Source organism: Eulemur rufifrons, chromosome 21 (genome assembly GCF_041146395.1).
Source record: "Eulemur rufifrons isolate Redbay chromosome 21, OSU_ERuf_1, whole genome shotgun sequence".
NCBI classification, from domain to species: domain Eukaryota; kingdom Metazoa; phylum Chordata; class Mammalia; order Primates; family Lemuridae; genus Eulemur; species Eulemur rufifrons.
In genome coordinates this window covers 24,713,256-24,733,427 of record NC_091003.1, presented here as the reverse complement: position 1 = coordinate 24,733,427, position 20,172 = coordinate 24,713,256, and the positions used below count along the sequence as shown (strand labels likewise).

Sequence of the window (20,172 nt, the reverse complement as noted above, 5' to 3'; positions counted from 1 at the left end):
AGTAAGCTTTGAGACTGGGTAGAATGCCTACTCCTACTTTATTCTTCTTTTTCAAAATTGCTTTAGCTATTTTAGTTTCTTTGCCTTTCCATACAAATTTTAGAATTATCTTGTCTATATCTACAAAAATCTTGCTGGGATTTTCATAGAAACTGCATTAAACTCGTGTATCAATTTGGGTAAAACTGGCATTATTTTGAGTCTTTAAACCAGTCTCTCCATTTATTCAGTTTGTTTGTTTGTTTTCAAAGAGACAGGTCTTGCTCTGTCATCCAAGCTGGAGTGCAATGGCGCCATCGTAGCTGACGCAGCCTTGAACTCTTGGGCTCAAGCAATCCTCCTGACTCAGCCTCCCAAGAAGCTAGGACTATAGGCACGTGCCACAACACTCAGCTAATGTTTCTTTATTTTTTGTAGAGATCGGGTCTCACTATGTCACCCAGACTGGTCTCGAACTCCTGGCCTCAAGTGTTCCTCCCATTTTGGCCTCCCACAGTGCTGGAATTGCACGTGTAAGCCACTGTGCCTGGCCTTATTTAGATCATCTTTAGTTACTTTCATCAAGTTTCGTAGGTTTTGGTATGTAAGTCCTGGACATGTTTCGTTAGGTTTATACCTAAATATTCCTTATTTATTAAGTGATTATAAATAGTATTTTTAATTTCTGTGTCTGTGTTCATTAATAGCACATAGAAATCAACTGATTTTTGCATGTTTATCTTGTATCCTGTGACCTTACTGAACTGTTATTAGTTCTAGTTTTCCGTAGAAACCTTGGGATCTGCCACACAGACAACCATGTCATTTGCAAACACGATTTTACTTTTTCTTTTCCACTCCATACGGTCTTTTATTTCTTTTTGTTGTCTTACTGCACTAGCTAGAACTTCCAACACTACGTTGAATAAGAATGCTGACAGCCGACATCCTTGCCTGTTCCCCATCTTTGGCAGAAAGCACTCAGACTTTCCCTATCACAGGGTTTTTAGCTACAGAGCTTTTTGTAGATGCTCTTTATCAAATGGAGGCTATTTCCTACTATTCCTAATTTTCTGAGAGTTTTTTATCATCAGGTTTTGAATTCTAGCAAATGCTTTTTCTGCATCAATTGATACGGTCATGTGATATTTCTTCTTAAGTCTGTTAATATGGTGAATCCCATTGATTGAGCTTCAAACACTGGACCAGCCTTGCATCCCTGTGATAAACCCCATTTGGTCCTGGTGTATAATCTGTATCATTCTTTTTATATGTTGCTGAATTCTATTTGCTAATATTCTGCTAAAGATTTTGCATCTATATTCATAAGGGATATTGGTCTGTATTTTTCTCTTTTTTTGGCACTATCTTTAGATTTGGTGTCAGGGTAATACCAGCTTTGTGAAATGGATTGGAAAGTCCTTCCTCCTCTTCTATTTTCTCAAAGAGATTGTATAGGATTGGTGTTAATTCAATCTGTAAATGTTTGGTAGAAGGCTCCAGTGAAATCACACAGGCCTAGAGATTTCTTTCTTGGGGATTTTTAAGTTACAAATTCTATTTCCTTAGTAGTTAGACGGCAATTCAAATCATCCATTTGATGCTGGGTGAACTGCCGTCATTTGTGTGTTTGGCAAGGAATTGATCCACTTCATGTAAGTTGTCAAATGTGTACATGTGCAGTTGTTTGTGCTCTTCCCTTCCCTTCGATATCTGCAGGGTCGGTAGTGATATCCCATTTTACTCTCGATAACGGTGATTTATGTTTCTCTCCTTTGTCCTTTGTCAGTCTTGCTAGAGGTTGGCAATTCTACTGATCTTTCAAAGTACTGGCTATGTCTCAATTTTCTCCACTGTATTTATTTCCAAGTTCATTGATTTCTGCTCTGCTCTTTATTATATCCTTCCTTCTCCTCGCTTTGGTCTCATTTTGGTTTTTCGGTTCTTGAGAGCTTAGATTACTGACCTGAAGCTTTCCCCGGTTTCTAATACATGCACTGGTGCCACAGGTTACCCCGCACCATGTTATCTTCACCCCACGAATGTCGATGTTGCATTTTCATTTTCATTCAGGTCCACGTACATTTTTCAATTTCCCTATAGACTTGCTCTATGAACCCCCAACTACGTAGACATGTGCTGTGTAGTTTTAAAGTACGTGAGTCCATCGCTGCTGGAGACCATACTCTGTGTGGCTTCAAGGCTGTTCAATTTGCTGAGGCTTGCTGCACGACACACGATATGGTTCATATGGTATACGTCCCATGAGCCCTGGAAAAGAATGCGCATTCGACCACGCTGCAGTTTTCTATAAATGTTAGATTCTTTGGGTTGATGATATTTTTGAGTGCTTAAGTCATCTTGCTGGTTTTCTGCCCAGTTGTTGAGAAAGGAATGTTAAAGTCTCCAATACGACTGTGCATTTGTCTGTTTCTCCTTCCACTCCATCTGCTTTGCTTCACATATTTTCCAGCCCTGTTGTGGCTGCATATGTATTTACAATGGCCATGTCTTCTTGGTGGACTGACATTTTTATCGTTATTTAACGTCCTCTGTCTCTGGTAATTCTCTTGGCTTTGAAGTCTGCTTTATTTGATACTAACATTGCCACTTCTGCTTTCCTTTGGTTAGTGTTTAGATCTTTTTCCATCTTCTTACCTCCAACCTACTTATTTCATTATATTTCAAATGACTTTCTTGTAGATAACATATAGTTCAGTCATTTAAAAAACATCCATTCTGCCAATCTCTGTCTTCTGACTGGTAAGTATTCGCATGTTAGGGCTTAAGTCTGCCATTTTATTTTTATTTTCGGTTTTTTTCTCTGTTTTCTTTTTCCTGTCTGCCTGTGGGTTACTTGAACACTTTTTAGAATTCCATTTTCATTTTCTACAGTATTTTTGAGGGTATCTCTTTGTATAGCATTTTTTGTGGTTCTCTAAGTGTTACACTATAAATACATAACTTATTAGTCTATTGGTTTATTTTACCAATTCAAGGGAAGAAACCTTACCACACTATACCTCTTTACCCTGGCCCATTGATAATATAATTATCTTAAATCTTTCCTCCACATACATTTAGAATCACATCAGATGGTGTTATCATTTGTGTTTCAACTGTCAAACATAATTTGGAAAATCAAATAGGAGAAGGAAAGCCTGTTTTATGGATCTACATTTTTGCTTATCATCTTTTCCTCCTTCCAAAGTTTCTCCTCTTACCATTTCCTTTCTTTGAGCCATTCTTTTTGGGCAGGCCTGCAGGTGACAGTTTCTCTCACCTGAGAACGCCGTGATTCCCTCTCTGTTCCTGAGGGATATTTTCACTGGGTATAGGATTCTAGGTTAGTAGTGCTTTTCTTTCAGGACTTGAAAAATACCATGCCGCTTCCTCCTGCCTCCATGGCTTCTGATGAGAAACCCACTGACATTCTGTTCATAATTACCTTTCCCCTACAGGGAAGTGGTTTTACTTCAGAACCAGCAGTTCAGAGAAGCTCCACTTCAAGTCCTTTTCAGAGAAGATAACCTCGAACTCATCACAAACTGATGCCTTCCAAGAGCCTGTCTGGGAAAATCCTGGCTACTCAGGATGGCCTGAAGACCATACAGTTCATTCACGCTTCTCAAGTAATGCTACTTCACATTTTAAAACTCCTTTGTGATAAAGCTCCTCACGTCCACCTTTAAGATTATTTGAAATTTCAAAGTAAATTAGAAATGACTAAGAACAGGAGATCAGTAGCAATGGTGGCGTGGCCTGCTAACCACGCTTAAGGATCACGGCCCTCACACGTGCTACATACCACCCAGGGCGGAGCAAGAGTCCACAGCACAGCACCATCTTGGTCCTCTACGTGTGTTTTTTTTTTTTTTTTTTTTTTTTTTTTTTTTTGTTGTTGAGACAGAGTCTCACTTTGTTGCCCAGGCTAGAGTGAGTGCCGTGGCGTCAGCTTAGCTCACAGCAACCTCAGACTCCTCGGCTTAAGCGATCCTACTGCCTCAGCCTCCCGAGTAGCTGGGACTACAGGCATGCGCCACTATGCCCGGCTAATTTTTTCTATATAGATTTTTAGTTGTCCATATAATGTCTTTCCATTTTTAGTAGAGACGGGGTCTCGCTCAGGCTGGTCTCGAACTCCTGACCTTGAGCAATCCACCCGCCTCGGCCTCCCAGAGTGCTAGGATTACAGGCGTGAGCCACCGCGCCCGGCCGGTCCTCTACGTGTTTACACTAAACTGCATGCAGTGGGGATCGCATTTTCCGTGAGGACTCCTATGAGGACCAGGCCAGCGAAGCTCCCAGTGGAGTTCATGGATGACGCTGGTCTTTGTCACATCACGGCGTGTCCTCTTCACGCGGGCCGTGGGAAAGGGTCTCTGAGATCGAAGTACCATGTGATTCTGCTTCTGCGGAGCCACAGGCTGCCGCTGATCTCGCCCACACCGAGGACCGTGGAACCAACCTCCACGCTCGCCCTGCCGGGCTCTGAAAGGCTGAGAGCCCTGCCCACCTGGCCGCGGCGTGTCCCCGCTGCGACCCGAGCAGGCAGCAGGGCGCCAGCCCTCCCCTTGCAGCGCCCAGCTCCATTTGCCCCTGTACCCGGGTTTTCCTACCCACTCCTTTTCCATCTGCGTTAGTCTTCTGTACCCGGTGTCCTCACGTAAGCCGTGTTACATCCCTTCTGGAACAGGGTGGGCTTACAAATAAATAGAACTTTCTACGTGCTGCTGAAAGAAAAGTAACAAGACAACACACGTACCGATTCCACGTGAACAACTGGCCTGGTCCTACACGAAGTGCTATGAGAAAAGCAGCAACAGAGAAGCTTCCTGACCTCAAAGGTTGAAATGGACAGGGAGAGAGGAATTAACAAGTAACCGTGATGCGAGCCAGCTAAGTAGGGCAGTCAGCAAAGATAACAGGCAGCGTGCAGCACTGGTGGTGGCCTGGTAGTGGCCTGGCATCCGTGGGCTGTCCTGTCCACGTGCTGCGGCGTCACCAGCAAACTGTATCTGCCCTGCCATCACTCAATACAATTTCCTGGATCTTCTCACCAGTGTCCTTCCCCCACCAATGTCCCCTCTCACCAGCTAACCTGGGGGCCCCGGAGGGCAGGTACCTGGCTCTCAGACCTCGTTCCCAGGACTGGGCAGAGGCCCTTGGACTCAGGCCTGGCACACCACGTGCCTGGGGATGATCAAGGGAAGAAACCTAATCCTTCCAGAAAGCTCAAGGCAACCACACATCAACAACCACTCACACTGTCCCTCAGGAAATCTCCTCTGGGAGAAAATGCTGCAAGCAAATATGCTATCAGCCACGGGCTGTCCACAGCAGGGGGAGTTTTAGCAAAGTCAGGCACCTCAACCCAACAAAAAATTCTGCACCACTTATGAAGACTAAAGAAACCATGAAGATACTTAAAAGTGAAGAAAAATAAAAGGATACTTGTACTATAATGACAACTATGTTAAAAATGTTTGCATGTGGAAATAACTAGGAGTGAAAAGGTAGAATCTGAGTATTATTAGGGTGGTGAGACTCTGGTGATTTTAAACTTTTATGCATTTAAAAATGATAAAGCACGTGTGGTGGTGAATGCCTGTAATCCCAGCTATTCAGAGGCTGAGGCAGGAGGGTCGCTTGAGGCCAGGAGTTTGAGACCAGCCTAAGCAACACAGCAAGACCCCATCTCTAAAACAAAATAAAGTTAAAATGATACTTACTGCTTTTTATCTGAATATAAATAATACGTTCTGTTTATAGCAACACAATTCACAATTGCAAAGATGTGGAAACAACTCAAGTGCCCATCAATCCACAAGTGGATTAATAAAATGTGGTATATGTGTACCATGGAGTTCTACTCAGCCACAAAAAACAATGGTGATCTAGCACCTCTTGTATTATCCTGGATAGAGCTGGAGCCCATTCTACTAAGAGAAGAATCACAAGAATGGAGAAACAAGCACCACATGTATTCACCATCAAACTGGTATTAACTGATCAACACTTATGTGCACATACAGTGGTAACATTCACCGGGTGTTGAGCAGGTGGGAGAGGGGAGAAGGGGATGGGTATATTCACACCTAATGGGTGCGGTGCGCACCGTCTTGGGAATGGACATGCTTAAAGCCCTGACTCGGGCGGGGCAAAGGCAATATATGTAACCTAAACATTTGTACCCCTGTAACATCCTGACGTAATAAAAAATAATATATTCATTATAAAAATTCTGTCATACTTAGGAAAAAATAAAAAAGAAAATAAACACAAGCATAACCCTCCCTCCCAGACAGGATAAGCACACACAACACCCTGGGCATGTACCTTCTACCCTTTCTGTCTACATTTGCACACACAGAGAGTTACACTTGGGAAGAGCCTGAAGAGACGGTGTCTGGGCCAGGACCTGCAGCGCGAGGACACCCAGAGGGAAGAGCAGTGAGGGCGGGGGCAGAGGCCAGGGAGCACGCACAGTCACAAATCAAGAACGGGTGGCGACGGGGCTGAAGCGAGGTGCGTGCGGGGCTGGGTGGCTGAAGCAGATCTGAGTGGCACTGTCGTCTTCACCCGAGCCACTTAGACTGGCATCCTGCCATGCCAGGCCCCTTGGACCACCTGACCTCACGGGGGAGGAAGGAGCTGGAAGCGCACACACCCAGCCCACGGGGAACAGCAGCAGAACCAGGACCAAACCCGGTGTCCGCACCTTCTGAAACCGCACCACGGTGCCCTGAATGTCAGGTCCAGCATCTGCCAGGCAGGCAGCTGGCCGGGGGACCGTTAGCACAGAATGCGTTAGGGGAGGGGACAGCTGGGCCCAGCAGAGACGGGACGCCTCCTACCATTCATGTTCCAGGTGAAGGCGTCCCGCAGCTTCTGCCCATCGATCTCCATGTCCAGCCGGATGGGGACCAGCACCTCAGGCTGGGACGCGTTCTCATGGATCACAGCTGGGTCGTGGTCGTCAAAGCTGAAAGTGAAAGGGCAACAACGGTCAGCCGGAGCGCCAGGGCCCAGGGATGCGAGTTTTCCCCTCCTCTCTGCACCAGGGGTCACTGCCAACCTGGCTGGCAGAAAGGCCACTTGTCAATTAACATCTGAGGCAGCACAGACCAGGCCAGCACAGCCACGGTTTAGTGGGGGCAGGAGCAGCTGTAACTCACAAGTGCCAGCCTGGCTGTGGCAAATGCTGCAAAAGGGCAGAACTGCGTGCTCCACAGACGCACGGGGAATGGACAGGAAGCTGCTGACCCGGGCAGCGCTGGAACGAGACCTAGAGATGCCGCAAAGGGAGAGTCAAGCCTGAAAGCAGGCAGGACTTTCACAGAAAGCTGTGGGAAAGCAAAAAGGCATTTCCAGAAGAGGAAACATTCCAGCAAAGGCTGAGAGGCAGGAGGAAGAGGGAACTGCCGAAGGAGTATCAACAGACCACGGAAGGCAGAGCGCAGAGTCCGGGGAGCAGTCCCAGGGGATACTGCAAAGCTGGCGGGTGTCAAAGTGCCCACAGGCCGTGGAACCTGGCGTCTGCCTTGAGGAAGCCCCAGGGGGACACTAAGCAAGGGAGCTGAGGATCTGGGGAAGACAGAGAGGGAAGAGATGGGCAGGCAGGCCGCTGAGAGGGGCCCGGGGGGCAGGGGATGCCTAGGGGTGTCTGGGAGCACGGAGATGGCTGAGGACAGCCCTCGGGGGGTGGGGAGGCAGACAACACCCAGGGAGGGAAACACAGTGGGTGCTGGGCACGGATGCCTGGGAAGCACGGACAGGAAAAGGGGCAGCAGTGGCCATCCTAAAGGGGGAAGCGACACTCAAATAGGGATGGGAGGAGGGTGGAAAGGAGGGAAGGAAAAGAGAGAGAAGGAAAGAGGGGAGGCAGGAAACAGATGGGAGGGAGGGGAGGAGGGACGAAGGAGGGAAGGAGAAAAAGAAAAAGTGGAGGAGGGAGGACGGGGTGAGCCTTGGCGATGTTGGCGAGAAGCCACCTCAGCAGAGGGACCTGCAGGGCGGGAGCCCTGGGCGGCCCAGCATGGCGACGAGGCTCACTGTGAGTGGGGCAGAGAACGGCAGCAGAGGTGGCACCAGCTCCCCTGAGTGTGACAGGGAGTCTGGAGGGTTCTGTGGGGAGGAGAGACACGATCTGCCCAGAGCGAAGAGGCCCACGCCAGCTGCGAAGCTGAGAACGCAGCGGGGAGGCCAGGCAGGCGCTGCTGCGATCACTCAGCGACGGCCGTGGGGAGCTGGCCAGGGGGGCCCAAGCAGGACGGCGCTGAGACTAGAGCTGAGTAGGTTTGAGTGAGAGAGAGGGAGCAGCTGGGAAAGCGGCCTGGGCGGGGGAGGCTGGATCACCAGGCTGAGACGGAGAAGTCCACAGGCAACGTGTAGGGTGGCCAGGGGGCCTGGGCGCAGAGGTGAACATGGGCTGGGAGCTTGAAAACAGCCCCCAAGAGACATCTACATCCTCATCCCCCAAACCTGTCACTGTCACCTCATATGGCCAAAAGAAGGGACTTTGCAGATGAGATTAAGTGAAGGACCCTGAAGATTATCTGGGTGAGCCCTAAATTACATCGCAAGTGTCATAAGAGAGAGACGGAGGAGAGATTTCACACACACAGAGGCCACGCGACCACGGAGGCAGAGACTGGGGATGCGGCCACACGCCAAGGACCACAGCAGCCACCAGAGCTGGAAGAGGAAAGGACTGATTCGCCCCAAGAGCCTCGGGATGGGGGCACAGCCCTGCCCACACCTGATGTCGGCCTGAACTGATTTTGTTCTCCCGGCCCCGGGAACTGTGAGAGGAGAAACCTGTGCCGCCCAGTTCACAGTGGTTTGTTCCCGTGGCCACAGGGAACACAGGCGGGCATGGGAACCACCAGACTGGCTGGGGCCCGCTCTGAGAGACCGAGGGCGAAGAGGGGCCCAAGGACTGTGCCCCCTGGGCCGGGGCCTGAGCGCTGGAGGAGTGAGAACACAGCGAGGTGACAGCAGGCAGTTCCAGGGAGGCTGCAGAAAGCCACAGACGACATCTGGAAGTCTGGGAAAAGGCGGTTCAAGGAGGAGGAGGCAGTGTGGCCTTCCAGGAGACACAGGTCAGAGCAGAGTGTTTTTCCGGGGAGGACGAGACTAAAATGGGCTGGAGACCCGCAGTGGACGCCGTGCAGAGGGCGAGCACAGCGATGCGGCCTCACCACAGGGGGAAGGTCCTCTTCTTGTCCCGGCCCATGCGGTTCCTGTTGATGGTCGTGGAGCAGGGCACAGCGTCCAGGTGGTGGGAGCTGTTGGGCAGGGTGGGCACCCACTGGCTGTTCCTCTTGGCCTTCTGTTCTCTGGGGAGACAGAGGAAAGGCCCCCGTCGTCAGTCTAGGAGTCCGATCCTGCCCACCAGACATCAGTTCATGCTCAGAGACGCCCCCGCTGGGCTCCGGCCACTGTGGAGTCATCTGGGCACCCCTGTGCTGCAGGGGTCCACTCCCCAGGCTCTCAATGGCACCCAGAGGCACCCAGGTGAGGACAAGGGTGCAGAGGGGATACAAGACACAACCCTGGGCACACGTGGGCTGCTCACCCACAGCCACAGCGCGCTACACTACGCACCACGCGTGACTCCCACAGAAGCACGTCCCTGATGCCGGCTGGGCACGACGGGCTTCCGGGGACAGCAGACACCAGAGTGGAGCCTTGGACACTCTGTTCAACCCTGCTGCTGAGCTGAGATTCACTGGGGTGACACCCAGAGTGATTTAAACAACCCAGGTTCCGTGAGGGCTTGCTCTTTTCTCTGAATTCCAGGTTGCTTTTACTACTAGGAAATACCAAAAGCTACTTAGGAATATTTTAAAGTGAGGCTCCAGGGCTGGGTTAGACAGATGCGGGCTCTCGGGTTCCACCGTGCTCTGCATGTTCCCATGGTCCCTGGCAGGACTGTGAGCAAGAAAGGGCAGTGCTGTGTCACTCCCCTGGGTGCCCCGAACACTCACACGATGGCTCCTGCTGTAACTGCGAGGGTGCAGAGCAAGTGATGACAAACGCTCGGCAGCGCCGTCTCAGGAGGGACCCGGGGAGCCAGCACGTGCGCCCTTCTTTCCACGAGGCAGAGGAGCGCAGGGACAGTGGCCAAACCTGCCCGGGCCCTGGGCCCTTTAACACACTGACTGCCACACACAAGAAAACCCAGAAACTTTTCCTCAGGGCCACGGTGTTTTATTAGAAAAATAGAATAAAAGCTTCAAGTGTAATTTAAAGGTGAACATAAATAGAAGAATGAAATTTATTGACTTTTACTTAATCCACATTTTGAGAATTAAACTGTTAATATTAACAAATAAGAACATCGACAAGTAAGATTTTCCATCTGCTTCACGCGGCCCCAGGGACAAAACCAGAGTGAGTTAAATACAGCTCTCGTGGCAGTTAATGTGTTAACTCTTTTCTCTTCTAAAGCAGGGGCCACCTGCAACTCTGACGCTGAGGCGGGGACCCCCTCTCAACTGTGGTGGGGCAGGAGGGGCGTGGACTGCCAGCCGGCACTAGAGGGAGTCTCCGCACTCCGGGCCCTGCTGGGACCCTCCGACTGGCCTTCACCTCGCACCAGAGGCCTGGGAAAATGGGGAACGTGGAACCAGTTTGGACAGAGACTAAGAGCTGGGACAGCAAGACTAAGGTCCCCACTATGGCCTATCTGGGCTGTGGTTCCTATTCCTGGTCACACAGACTCATTTGGTGCAAAATTTTAAGGAGGAAATTCCTGAGTCCCACCCAGATCAAGTGACTCCCCATCTCTGGGCCAGGGCCCCGGAATATGGATTCTTCGCAACCTCCGTGGACGATGCCCACGCAGCTGGGCCTGTGTTTAGAAACCACGGATCCCGAACACCTCCTCTCTTCTGACTGGTTAGGCTCCTGGACCCCGCCGCAAGTCCTGCCCTATCTCAGCAGCAATCTCTCGCTCATTTCCAAGTCCGGTAGCCACCTCAAGTGGGTGACGCAAGTGTGTCACCACGGACACAGTGAATGTGAATAACACACAGCCATACACGGAATCCGAGAATCTGAGTCACAAAATTCTACCTTCCTTCCGAGGTGCCCTGAGAGGGAACACCCAGCCTCTGCCAGAGCTACCCTGCAACAGAAGGGGAGGTGCCAGTCCCCTTGTCAGGCTGCCTGAGCAGTGTGGAGCCAGCCAATGTCACTTTGCTCACCCTCTGCCCCTCCTACCTGTGCAGACCCGGCCTCCTGGGTAATAGGATTCAATGCCCTCAGCTGGTCCTCACATGACATGACCATCAAGAAACTGTTTACTGCCCCATAAAAGGTTTCCAGCTGACGGGTGCAGACTTAAAAGCGCCATCCATGTGCACACAATTTCCTCCTGAGGCTTCCCTGGGAAGGCCTGGCCATCCCTGTGTTCTTACCACGTCCCCTGGGGGAAAGGAATCTGCAGAGCTCACGTCTCCAGCCCCAGCCGGCTGGGGACGTGCCACCTTTCTTAGGGGAGGATCGTGAGAGCAATCCAATGGCAAAGTGGAGAGAAAATCTGGAGAGAAATTAATTTCCACAACCACATCACTCTGAACAATAATCCTTTCTCCCCCTTAGTTCTCCCTGGTTTTTGTGCAGAGAAATGCAAACTTTCTTGACAGCTGAAAGCGTAAGGTAGGTAGGTACGATCCTGCATCCTGCACGTCTCCCCCACGTGAGCCCTGCCCCGGGCTGCTACACAATCCGCCTAATTGTAATACATAAGGGTTACGTCCTAGTCCCTTCCACTGGCCGCACTGTCACTCACCTGGCCCCTCCCTAAGGCTGGACACCGAGCAACTGCATGTTCTCCAGCATCACCCACAACGCTACAAGAATCTCTGTGCATACAGTGGGCACATTGATCGACTTTGTTATTTCTTTGGGACAAATTCCCAGGGACGAAATGAACAGGCCAGAGGGAAAAAAAGATGTTTGATGTCGTAACGCGTCACAAAAAGAGCGCACCCGTCTACAGAGCTGACCCAGCACGCGTGAATGTGCAGCTGTACTGCACTTCCCCAATTCTTTATTTTGCTATTTTTACTTTGAATTTTTAAAATTACCCATGAAGACACACATTCTTCCTATGTCTGCTTACTCCCTGTACTTCTGGGCGTGGCCCTTCGCTCACCTATTTATCTACTGGGGCATCAAGTGAGTCTTATAAATCTGGATACACGGACTCTACATACAACACAGTAACTTTCCAAGTACTTGCCTTTTAAATTGTTACTGTAAATGCCCTTGTAAAGGTTCTAAGGTTTTGTTTTTGTTTTTTTTTTTTTTTTGAAACAGGGTCTCTCTGTCTCTCTGTCACCAGGCTACAGTGCAGTGGCATCATCATAGCTCACAACAACCTCAAATTCCTGGGCTCAAGTGATCCTCCTGCCTCAGCCTTCTGAATAGCTGGGACTACAGCCGCGCACCACCACGTCTGGCTAATTTTTCTACGTTTTGTAGAGATGCGGGGTCTCACTCTTGCTCAGGCTGGTCTTGAACTCCTGACCTTAAGCGATTCTCCCGCCCTGGCCTCCCAGAGTGCTAAGATTATAGCCGTGAGCCACCACACCCGGCCAGTTCTAAATTTTTACACACTCAAATCTATTGTTTGTTTCTTTTGTGAGTTTATCTGAGCCACTAATTTTTCTGACAAATTAGTCCTACTCTCAAAGCATTCTTAACCACTCCCCAGAATCCAGAACTTGGCTTATGTTTCTTGGGAATGCCAATGACACAAAATAAACTTAGACACCCAGCTTAGAAAATTTGTAAGCACAGTGGGTCAAGAGTTAAGAAGTATTTCAGTTCAACTTTACCCCAAGCAGCTCCTGAGTATGAGAGAAGTCCTCCTGGGTGTCCCAGGAGCATGTCCTGGCCAGGAACAAGTTACCTGAGGTAGGTGGGGGGCTCCGTGCTGATGGACACAGCCTTGTACTTCTCATCATTGCCGTCTAGAATCTCCTCCACCTCTGAGGCTTTTAGCAGAGTCACACTGGTGGCTAGAGTCGTGTATCCATGATCTGTAAGCAGAGACACCACTGGGTCACTTACTGGCAGTGGTAGCACAAAGCAGCCAGCCAAGTGGGTGCAGCACATCAAGGTCCTCGCATGCGGGAGGTAGGAAAGCAAGGTGTCTACTCACTACTGCCAAATGCTGGCCTCTTCCAAAAGGGCACTCTGGACCGCGTGCTTTATTTAGAAGCCCGACTGAGGAAAGCCTCCAGTGGGCTGATTTGGACTCATCTGCCCCAGAAGCCCTGGCTCGGGGGCAGAGGAAGTGCTCAGGGCAGCAGCGACAGCACAGCACAGCCAACACGGACTCTCAGCTCCAGAACATATTCTCTTGGTCCTCACTCGGGGCAAAGGCAGGCTCCAGAGTAACACCCCAATGGGAAGAGGTCTGACACCACAGCAATCCATGACACGATGCAAGGTGGGGAGATGGAATGGAAGATGAAGAATACTTTTCTTTTAAAACAAGAGCCCAGAGAGGTGGAAATAGCTGCTTCACACCAAACATGAATTGCCGTCCCCGAGCCAGTCCAGATGTGCTCCCTGGAGAGCAGGACAGATTCTAGGCAACTTGACCCCTAGCTCTTCCAGGGAACCTCAGTCAAGAGCTGCTACCTCTCTTGGGGCTCAGCCTGGCTTCTCCTGGAGAACTCAGTCGCTTATGGGGACGGTACCTCCAAAGCACAACGCGCAAGAGTCACCAAGACTTCACCAGGGACTTGCGGGGGCAAAGCGAAGCTGGGGACTCACTGCATTAGGGACTGGTGCTCCACTGGCAGGGGGGAACAAAAAGGAAATTATTTTAAGCAAGTGAGTGGAAACGTTATAGCAGCAGATAAAAAAGCAGCTCTGGCTCCTGCATTAAAAGAACCACTACTTTCCCGCAGTGGACAAAACCACATCGGCACCTACAGACACAACCGAACAGGACAGACTGCGAAGCACCACACACGCATGCCAAGCACTCACGCACACGCACGCACACACGCGCACGCACACACGCGCACACCCGGGCCCAGGGCAGCTCTCTACAAGGCGCCATTGCCAAGTGGGAAGTAGTTTCAGCACCTGCCAAAGGGCATGCTGTGTCCGTAGCCAAATGTCCCCTTGGGAGTGTCTCCCGACGGAGCCCCAGAGTGTCTATGGAGCATCCTTTTGCCCTGCACAGAGCTGCACGGCCCAGCAGGCTAGTTTCTAGTGTCAGGCGGCTCGCCCAGCAAGCCCCAGGCACACCACAGGCACGACGAGCAGGGACATGCACACGCGCTCTAGCACACTGGCGGCCAGGGTGGAGTGCTATGGGATGGATGTGCTCTGGAAAGCAAGCGGTGAAAGCCCCAGAGGGGAGTGGGAGCTGGGGCCACCACCCGCCACTCAGGCTGCATGGAGGATGAGTATGGCGCACGCCCACGGCAGACGGCAGAGCATCGCAGCATTCCTAAAACGTTTTGAGACCAACATGTCTTCACCGCACCTGCTCCTATCCTGGTCCCGCTGGAAATACCTGCCTGGGGAACACCACCGGCTCCCTGGAGCCACTTTCCTGCCTGCTGTGCACCCAAGCCAGCCCCGCCCCTGGAACGCTCCCTGCCTGCCCAAGGCCAAGGCTGCAGTGAAGACACTCTGGAGTGAAAACGTTTTATCTTCATGACATAAGCGAGTGGTTTTGAAACAGGTTTACAAACCCTCGTGAAGACGCACCCTTAGTGTTAGGTTTTGTTTTTTTACCATGTGACGATGCAACTATTTTCTTCCTCTCTTCCACAGTGGCTAGTCGCCTCCAGAGTGAGGGATATCTCTTGTACAGAGAACCTCGGAACATACGGAGGTAGTTTCCCACCTATGAGTAAAGCAAGAAGGCTCATTATAAGGGTCACGGGAGATGCGGAAGGAGAGGGTCCTGGCCCAGAGGCTCCGCGGGATCAAGTGGCCTCGAGGTGGCCCCAAGGCGCCCGGCTTTCAGCAGCAATAAAACGCATTCTGCTGATATCCAGGGTTCAGCAGCAGTGCACATCTGGCCTGCATGTGTGCATCCGGACGACAGGACCGAGTTCTGAAAGGCATGGCCACATGCCGGAGAGGGAGGCCCCAGAGCTTAGCAAGAAGCTCTCGGTTATTTTGATTTTGGACTAATGATCTCTGGCACTTTCCAGAAATGGAAGGCCTCCTTGACCTTCTTTTATCTTAAGAACAAGACTTTGATATTTTTATGATGTAATAAACACCAAAAAGGTCTTTTAATTTTAGACAGACGCAAGAAAATTTCCCGCATGGCGTGTGTTGCTTTGTTTAGTAACAAAACTCAAACCAGGGATACCAAAGGAATTTTCCAAAGGGTTTAAAAAGCACTTATTGGAAATCACCGGACTGCTACATAAATCATTGCTGCCCCAAACATTAGTTTCAGTTTGCTTGTATCAAACAACGAAAGTATGGCTTTCTGACGGAAAAGAAATCCAGTCCTAAAGTTTTTTATAAAGACACCTCCTTGTCTTGTTGACTTTTTAAAAATAATCACTTGCGAGTCACACGCAGGGGGCGGCCAAAACGTAAGATGCCAGGTGCTGGCTCCAACGATGACCTAGAATCGCTTCCCTTTTTCTGGGTCTCTACTCATCTGTCAAATGCTCAGCAACTCTGAACTTCGTCCTACAAAGGACTACTTCTATTATTTTTCCCATTTTACCTACCAAGCATAGTATATTTATTAAATAAAAATGCTTCTCCATTTTCCATTAATGAAAGACTTATGTAATCAACAACTAGAGCTGCTGAAAACACGAGAGAAAAGTACCCACTGCAAGACATTCACGTTCCACACAGAGAGCACAGACCCCTCAGCGTTATTTGGTTTGTGTGTCATTACCATCCAAGGGTCACTCTGTCACCCAGGCTGGAGTGCAGTGGTGTGATCATAGCTCACTGCAGCCTTGAACTCCTGAGCTCAAGTGATCCTCCTGCCTTGGCCTCCTGAGTAGCTGGGACTACAGGTGTGCACCACCATTCTTGACTAATTTTTTTTTTTTTTTTTTTTGGTAGAGAAGGGGGTCTCACTGTGTTGCCCAGGCTGGTCTTGAATTCCTGGCCTTAAGTGATCCTCCCAGTGCTGGGATTACCGGCATGAGCCACCATTAAGTGTTTGAAAAGAAATGACAATACTGCCCCCATGAATACCTTGCAGGCCCTTCAGAACTTAGGAGACTGGGCTTGCGTTCTTGGCTTTTCCCTGAACAGGCCTTTGCCCTCTCTGGACCTAGGTTTCCTGAATATAAAATGAAGATGCTGGACTTGGCAATTTGTTAGGTTTCTCTTAGCTCTGCGACTCTGGCTTGTGGAATAAAGCCACCTGCATATGGCAGGAGAACAGCGACAAACACACTCATAGCAACTGCAAATGCCCTGCAAGGCAGTTCTATAGATGTTTCACGGAGGCGCTGGGTGTGCTGCTCCCACCGCCCACCTCTCTGAATGCAGTACCCGTTTCCACCGGGAAGGGGGCTCGGGGCATCCATCTAGTAGTGTCACAGGAGCTACTAGATATCAACAGATGGTTGTCTGATCTTGAACCCTTCCCTAAACTCCAAAGGTCTGATGATTGTTAAGCCAGGCCCAAGAAAGCAAAGTGCCTCTCTGTGTCTCACAACTATTACTCTCGCTCAACAGGGAGGGCCAGGAGTGGAGGGGCTGAAAGAGAAGACTATAGTTAGCTTCCTAGAATCTAAAATGTGTTTTGGGGAAGATCTTAGAGACCGACCATTTAGTCCAAGCATCTTGTTATACGCACGAGAAAAGTGATTTGGGGGTGGAACCAGGCCTCCTGAGGTTCTTCCCACCTGGCCACGTGTTGCTTCTCAATTTGCTCCACCTAATGAACGCTTTCTTTTCAAAAGTACCACCCACTCAGAATCAAGGCCAAACTGATTACTTTTCCACCCATTAGATCAGGTAAAGTTTTCTTTAAACCACCTGCCCAGCATTACATACTCAACTGCCTTTTGCATCCTGCACTTAAGTAGGTGCCTACCAGACGATGGAGACCGTTCTGAGCCGTGGCAGATGGACAGGCACTGGCTCCATTTCCCCAGCACATCCATGATCATGTGAACATGAATTTATTGCATCCTGCCCTTTTTGCTTTATAAAAATTGGTGGATACGTAGCCAGGAGTGGTGGCTCACACCTGTAATCCCAGCACTTTGGGAGGCTGGGGGGTCGGGGGTTGGTATTAGGCCAGGAGTTCAAGACTAGCCTGGGCAACAAAGCAAGACCCCCATTTCTAAAAAAAAAAAAAAAAAAAAAAAAAAATTGGTGGAAAATGTGATGCAAACACTAAAGTTCTGATGCTACTGACACATCAGTTTCATAAGTTGACACAACTAACACAAGACAGGAATCACAGGGGGCCCTGAAAGCCTCAGTGTGACCATCAGGAAGCTTTATTCATTCACACTATGCTCAATTGTGAAGAAAACCCCCAAGAGTTTAAAAAACATGAAATGTTGGCGTATAACACTAAAAACTGCTACAAGGAGAGGCAACTCTTGGCATTTTGTAACAGCTTAAGCTGTCTGGGATTGGTACTTAACTTACCTCCTCATGACTCTATTGCTTCATGTTTGCACATCTGAATTGTATATCCACAATTTTTTTAAAAAGGAATATACACTAGCTGAGGACCCTTTAGACCAAAAGCGGCTAGTTTGAGACAATTTGCAAAAAGTTAATATACTTAAAACAAACATCCATTGAAGCGCCAGTTAGGGTTTTCCTACAGTCAGTGTCCAGCTGATTCAACAAAGTGCTGCCACTCTAATCAAGGATTAAAGATCCTTAGGATCTTTCGCCTGTAACAATTCAGAATCAGTTTGCAGATATCAAAAGCGTCAATTGCTTCTGAACTGCTGAAAGATCTAGCTCAGGCACTGGGGGCCTTAACCACACAAAAGCAAGCATCCCTCTCCAAATCTGTTTCTTCACTGGTAAACAAAGGTCAAAACACCTCCACTGCCACCCTCAGAGGCAGCAAATACAATGGGGGTGATTCCTCATTAAGCCCGGGTTTCCAACCTCCGATTTCAGAACCCCACAAGCAGCACTGGGGGGAGGGGTGCACGTGAGATTTGCAACATCTCAAAAGAGTCAAGGGCTCTAGTGCGGCCCCCGAGAGCCGCAAGGGCTACCCGAACATCCCGTCTCTGCGTCCGGCTGGAGCAGTACCAACTCTGCGCGGAACCAGCGGCCTCCCGCGGTGCCCCAAGCCCTGGCAGCAGGGTGCACCCAGACCGGCGAACAGGGCGAGGAAACCCGGATTACCGGGGGGGGGGGGGGGGGGGGGGCCGCAGGGCCGCCCCGGCCACGCCCCCATACGTCCCAGCCCCGCGCACGCGCCCGCCGCCGCGATGAATGGAGACGCGCGCTCCCGGCGCGCAGACCCGCCCCGGGGCTCCCGCGGGGCCGGGCCCAGGGAGGGTGAGGGCGTGCCGCGGGCTACCTCGGAGCCGATCATGTAGAACTCGCCGTCGTCCTCCAGCTGGAACTTGACGGGCTTCTGCCCGAAGGTCTTGCTCAGCGCCATCATCATCATTACGGCGGTGGAGGCGGGTAGCCCGAGCCGGGCCGCGAGGGACTGGGAGGGCTAGGGCGGGGCCGGGGCGCGCCGGGCCGAGGGGAACCGAAGCCTGCAGGCGAAGCGTTGGTCGGGCCGGGCCGCGACTCGCGTCTCTGCCAGGATCTTCAGCCGCCGCCGCAGACGACCAGGCCGCCCTCAGTGCGCAGGCGCAGGCGTTGACGGCGACGCGCGCGCCGCCGCCCAAACAAAAGCCCGAGCGCGTCCCCGCGGACCCCTTAAAGGAGCCACGTCCAGTTTCCCTTCCTGCCAGGCTACCTCCGAAGTCGTGGTACAGAGGAAAGCTTTCTCACGGACAAAAATAGCCACTGAGGCCCTGACTCTTTAAGTGGCTTTCCCAGTCTTACAGCCAGAACTGGAACTCAGCCCAGGGAAGAAGAAACGAAGTGTGGCCTGAAGACCAGGACAGAGCCACATCTGGAAGCCTGAACTGTCTGGGCAAGCCTTGTGACCCAGACTAGCGCCTCAGTTTCCCCTCCCCGAAATCGCAGTCAGCTGAGAAGATAAGAGGCCTCCTAGGAACAGATATCTCAGTTCCAGGCCTACAGCTCTTCCTGCAGCAGTGGGGATGGGCAGAATGACAACACTGGGTGGGTGGGGACCGGCGGTATTCGGAGGCCCAGGTGTATCTGGTGTGGCTAGTGCATCAGATGAGTGTTGGAGGGGAGGGCCACCTTCTCCATTCCCTCCTTAACTCTGCGCTCTGCGCCTACAATAAGCACAGCCCAGCCCTGTGGCTCTGCCCCTTGGCAGTTACAGCCAGGAGTGGGGCCACCACTACAGAAAGCATCAAAGCAATCCAGGCATCCGGTTGAACAATGCAGTGAGTCAAAGGCGGCCCACTACTGACAGTTCCACATGGTTCAATCTGATGGAATTGCCGCTGTCATAGTTGCTATGAAGACATGTGGGGCTGGGCAGGGCAAGGAGAGCTAGGAAGGGCCATGGTAACCATGAGTTTTGTTCTGTGTTCCCACAGCAGTGGCAAACCAAAGTACAGTTGTCCCTTGGTGTCATGGGGGATTGGTTCCAGGACTCCTGTGTATGCCAAAAATCCACAAGTGCTCCAGTCCCTGATATAAAATGGTGTAATATTTGCATATAACCTACACATATTCTCCTGTATACTTTAAATCATCTCTGGATTCCTTATAATACCTAATACAGTATAAATACTATGTAAATAGTTAAACTGTATTGAGGAATAAAAAGAAAAAAGTCTGTGTATGTTCAGTACAGACACAACCATCCTTTTTTTTCTTTTGTAAGACAGAGTCTCACTCTGTTGCCCAGGCTAGAGTGCCATGGCGTCAGCCTAGCTCACAGCAACCTCAAACTCCTGGGCTCAAGTGATCCTTCTGCCTCAGACTCCCAAGAAGCTGGGACTACAGGCATGCACCACCGTGCCTGGCTAATTTTTTTCTATGTATTTTTAGTTGTCCAGATAATTTCTTTCTATTTTTAGTAGAGATGGGGGGGGGTCTCACTCTTGCTCAGGCTGGTCTCGAACTCCTGACCTC

The 20,172-nt window shown here is 50.5% G+C and overlaps 1 protein-coding gene across 2 annotated transcripts in view; it reads right to left on the bottom strand.

Moving 5' to 3' along the window:
• The window catches only part of SMARCB1 (SWI/SNF related BAF chromatin remodeling complex subunit B1), a 37,438-nt gene extending 17,693 nt beyond the window's left edge, over positions 1 to 19,745 (bottom strand). Inside the window, exons 1-5 of one of the 2 annotated variants that reach the window (XM_069497597.1) lie at positions 18,518 to 19,745; positions 14,728 to 14,866; positions 12,905 to 13,034; positions 9,183 to 9,320; positions 6,837 to 6,964 (exon numbers count right to left, since the gene is read on the bottom strand). In XM_069497597.1, the coding sequence (XP_069353698.1) occupies positions 6,837 to 6,964; positions 9,183 to 9,320; positions 12,905 to 13,034; positions 14,728 to 14,866; positions 18,518 to 18,610 (628 nt within the window). In that variant the 5' untranslated portion in view covers positions 18,611 to 19,745. The remainder of the gene's footprint in view (positions 1 to 6,836; positions 6,965 to 9,182; positions 9,321 to 12,904; positions 13,035 to 14,727; positions 14,867 to 18,517) is intronic. The other variant, XM_069497598.1, reaches the window with a different exon arrangement.
• Between the last annotated feature and the right edge of the window lie 427 nt (positions 19,746 to 20,172).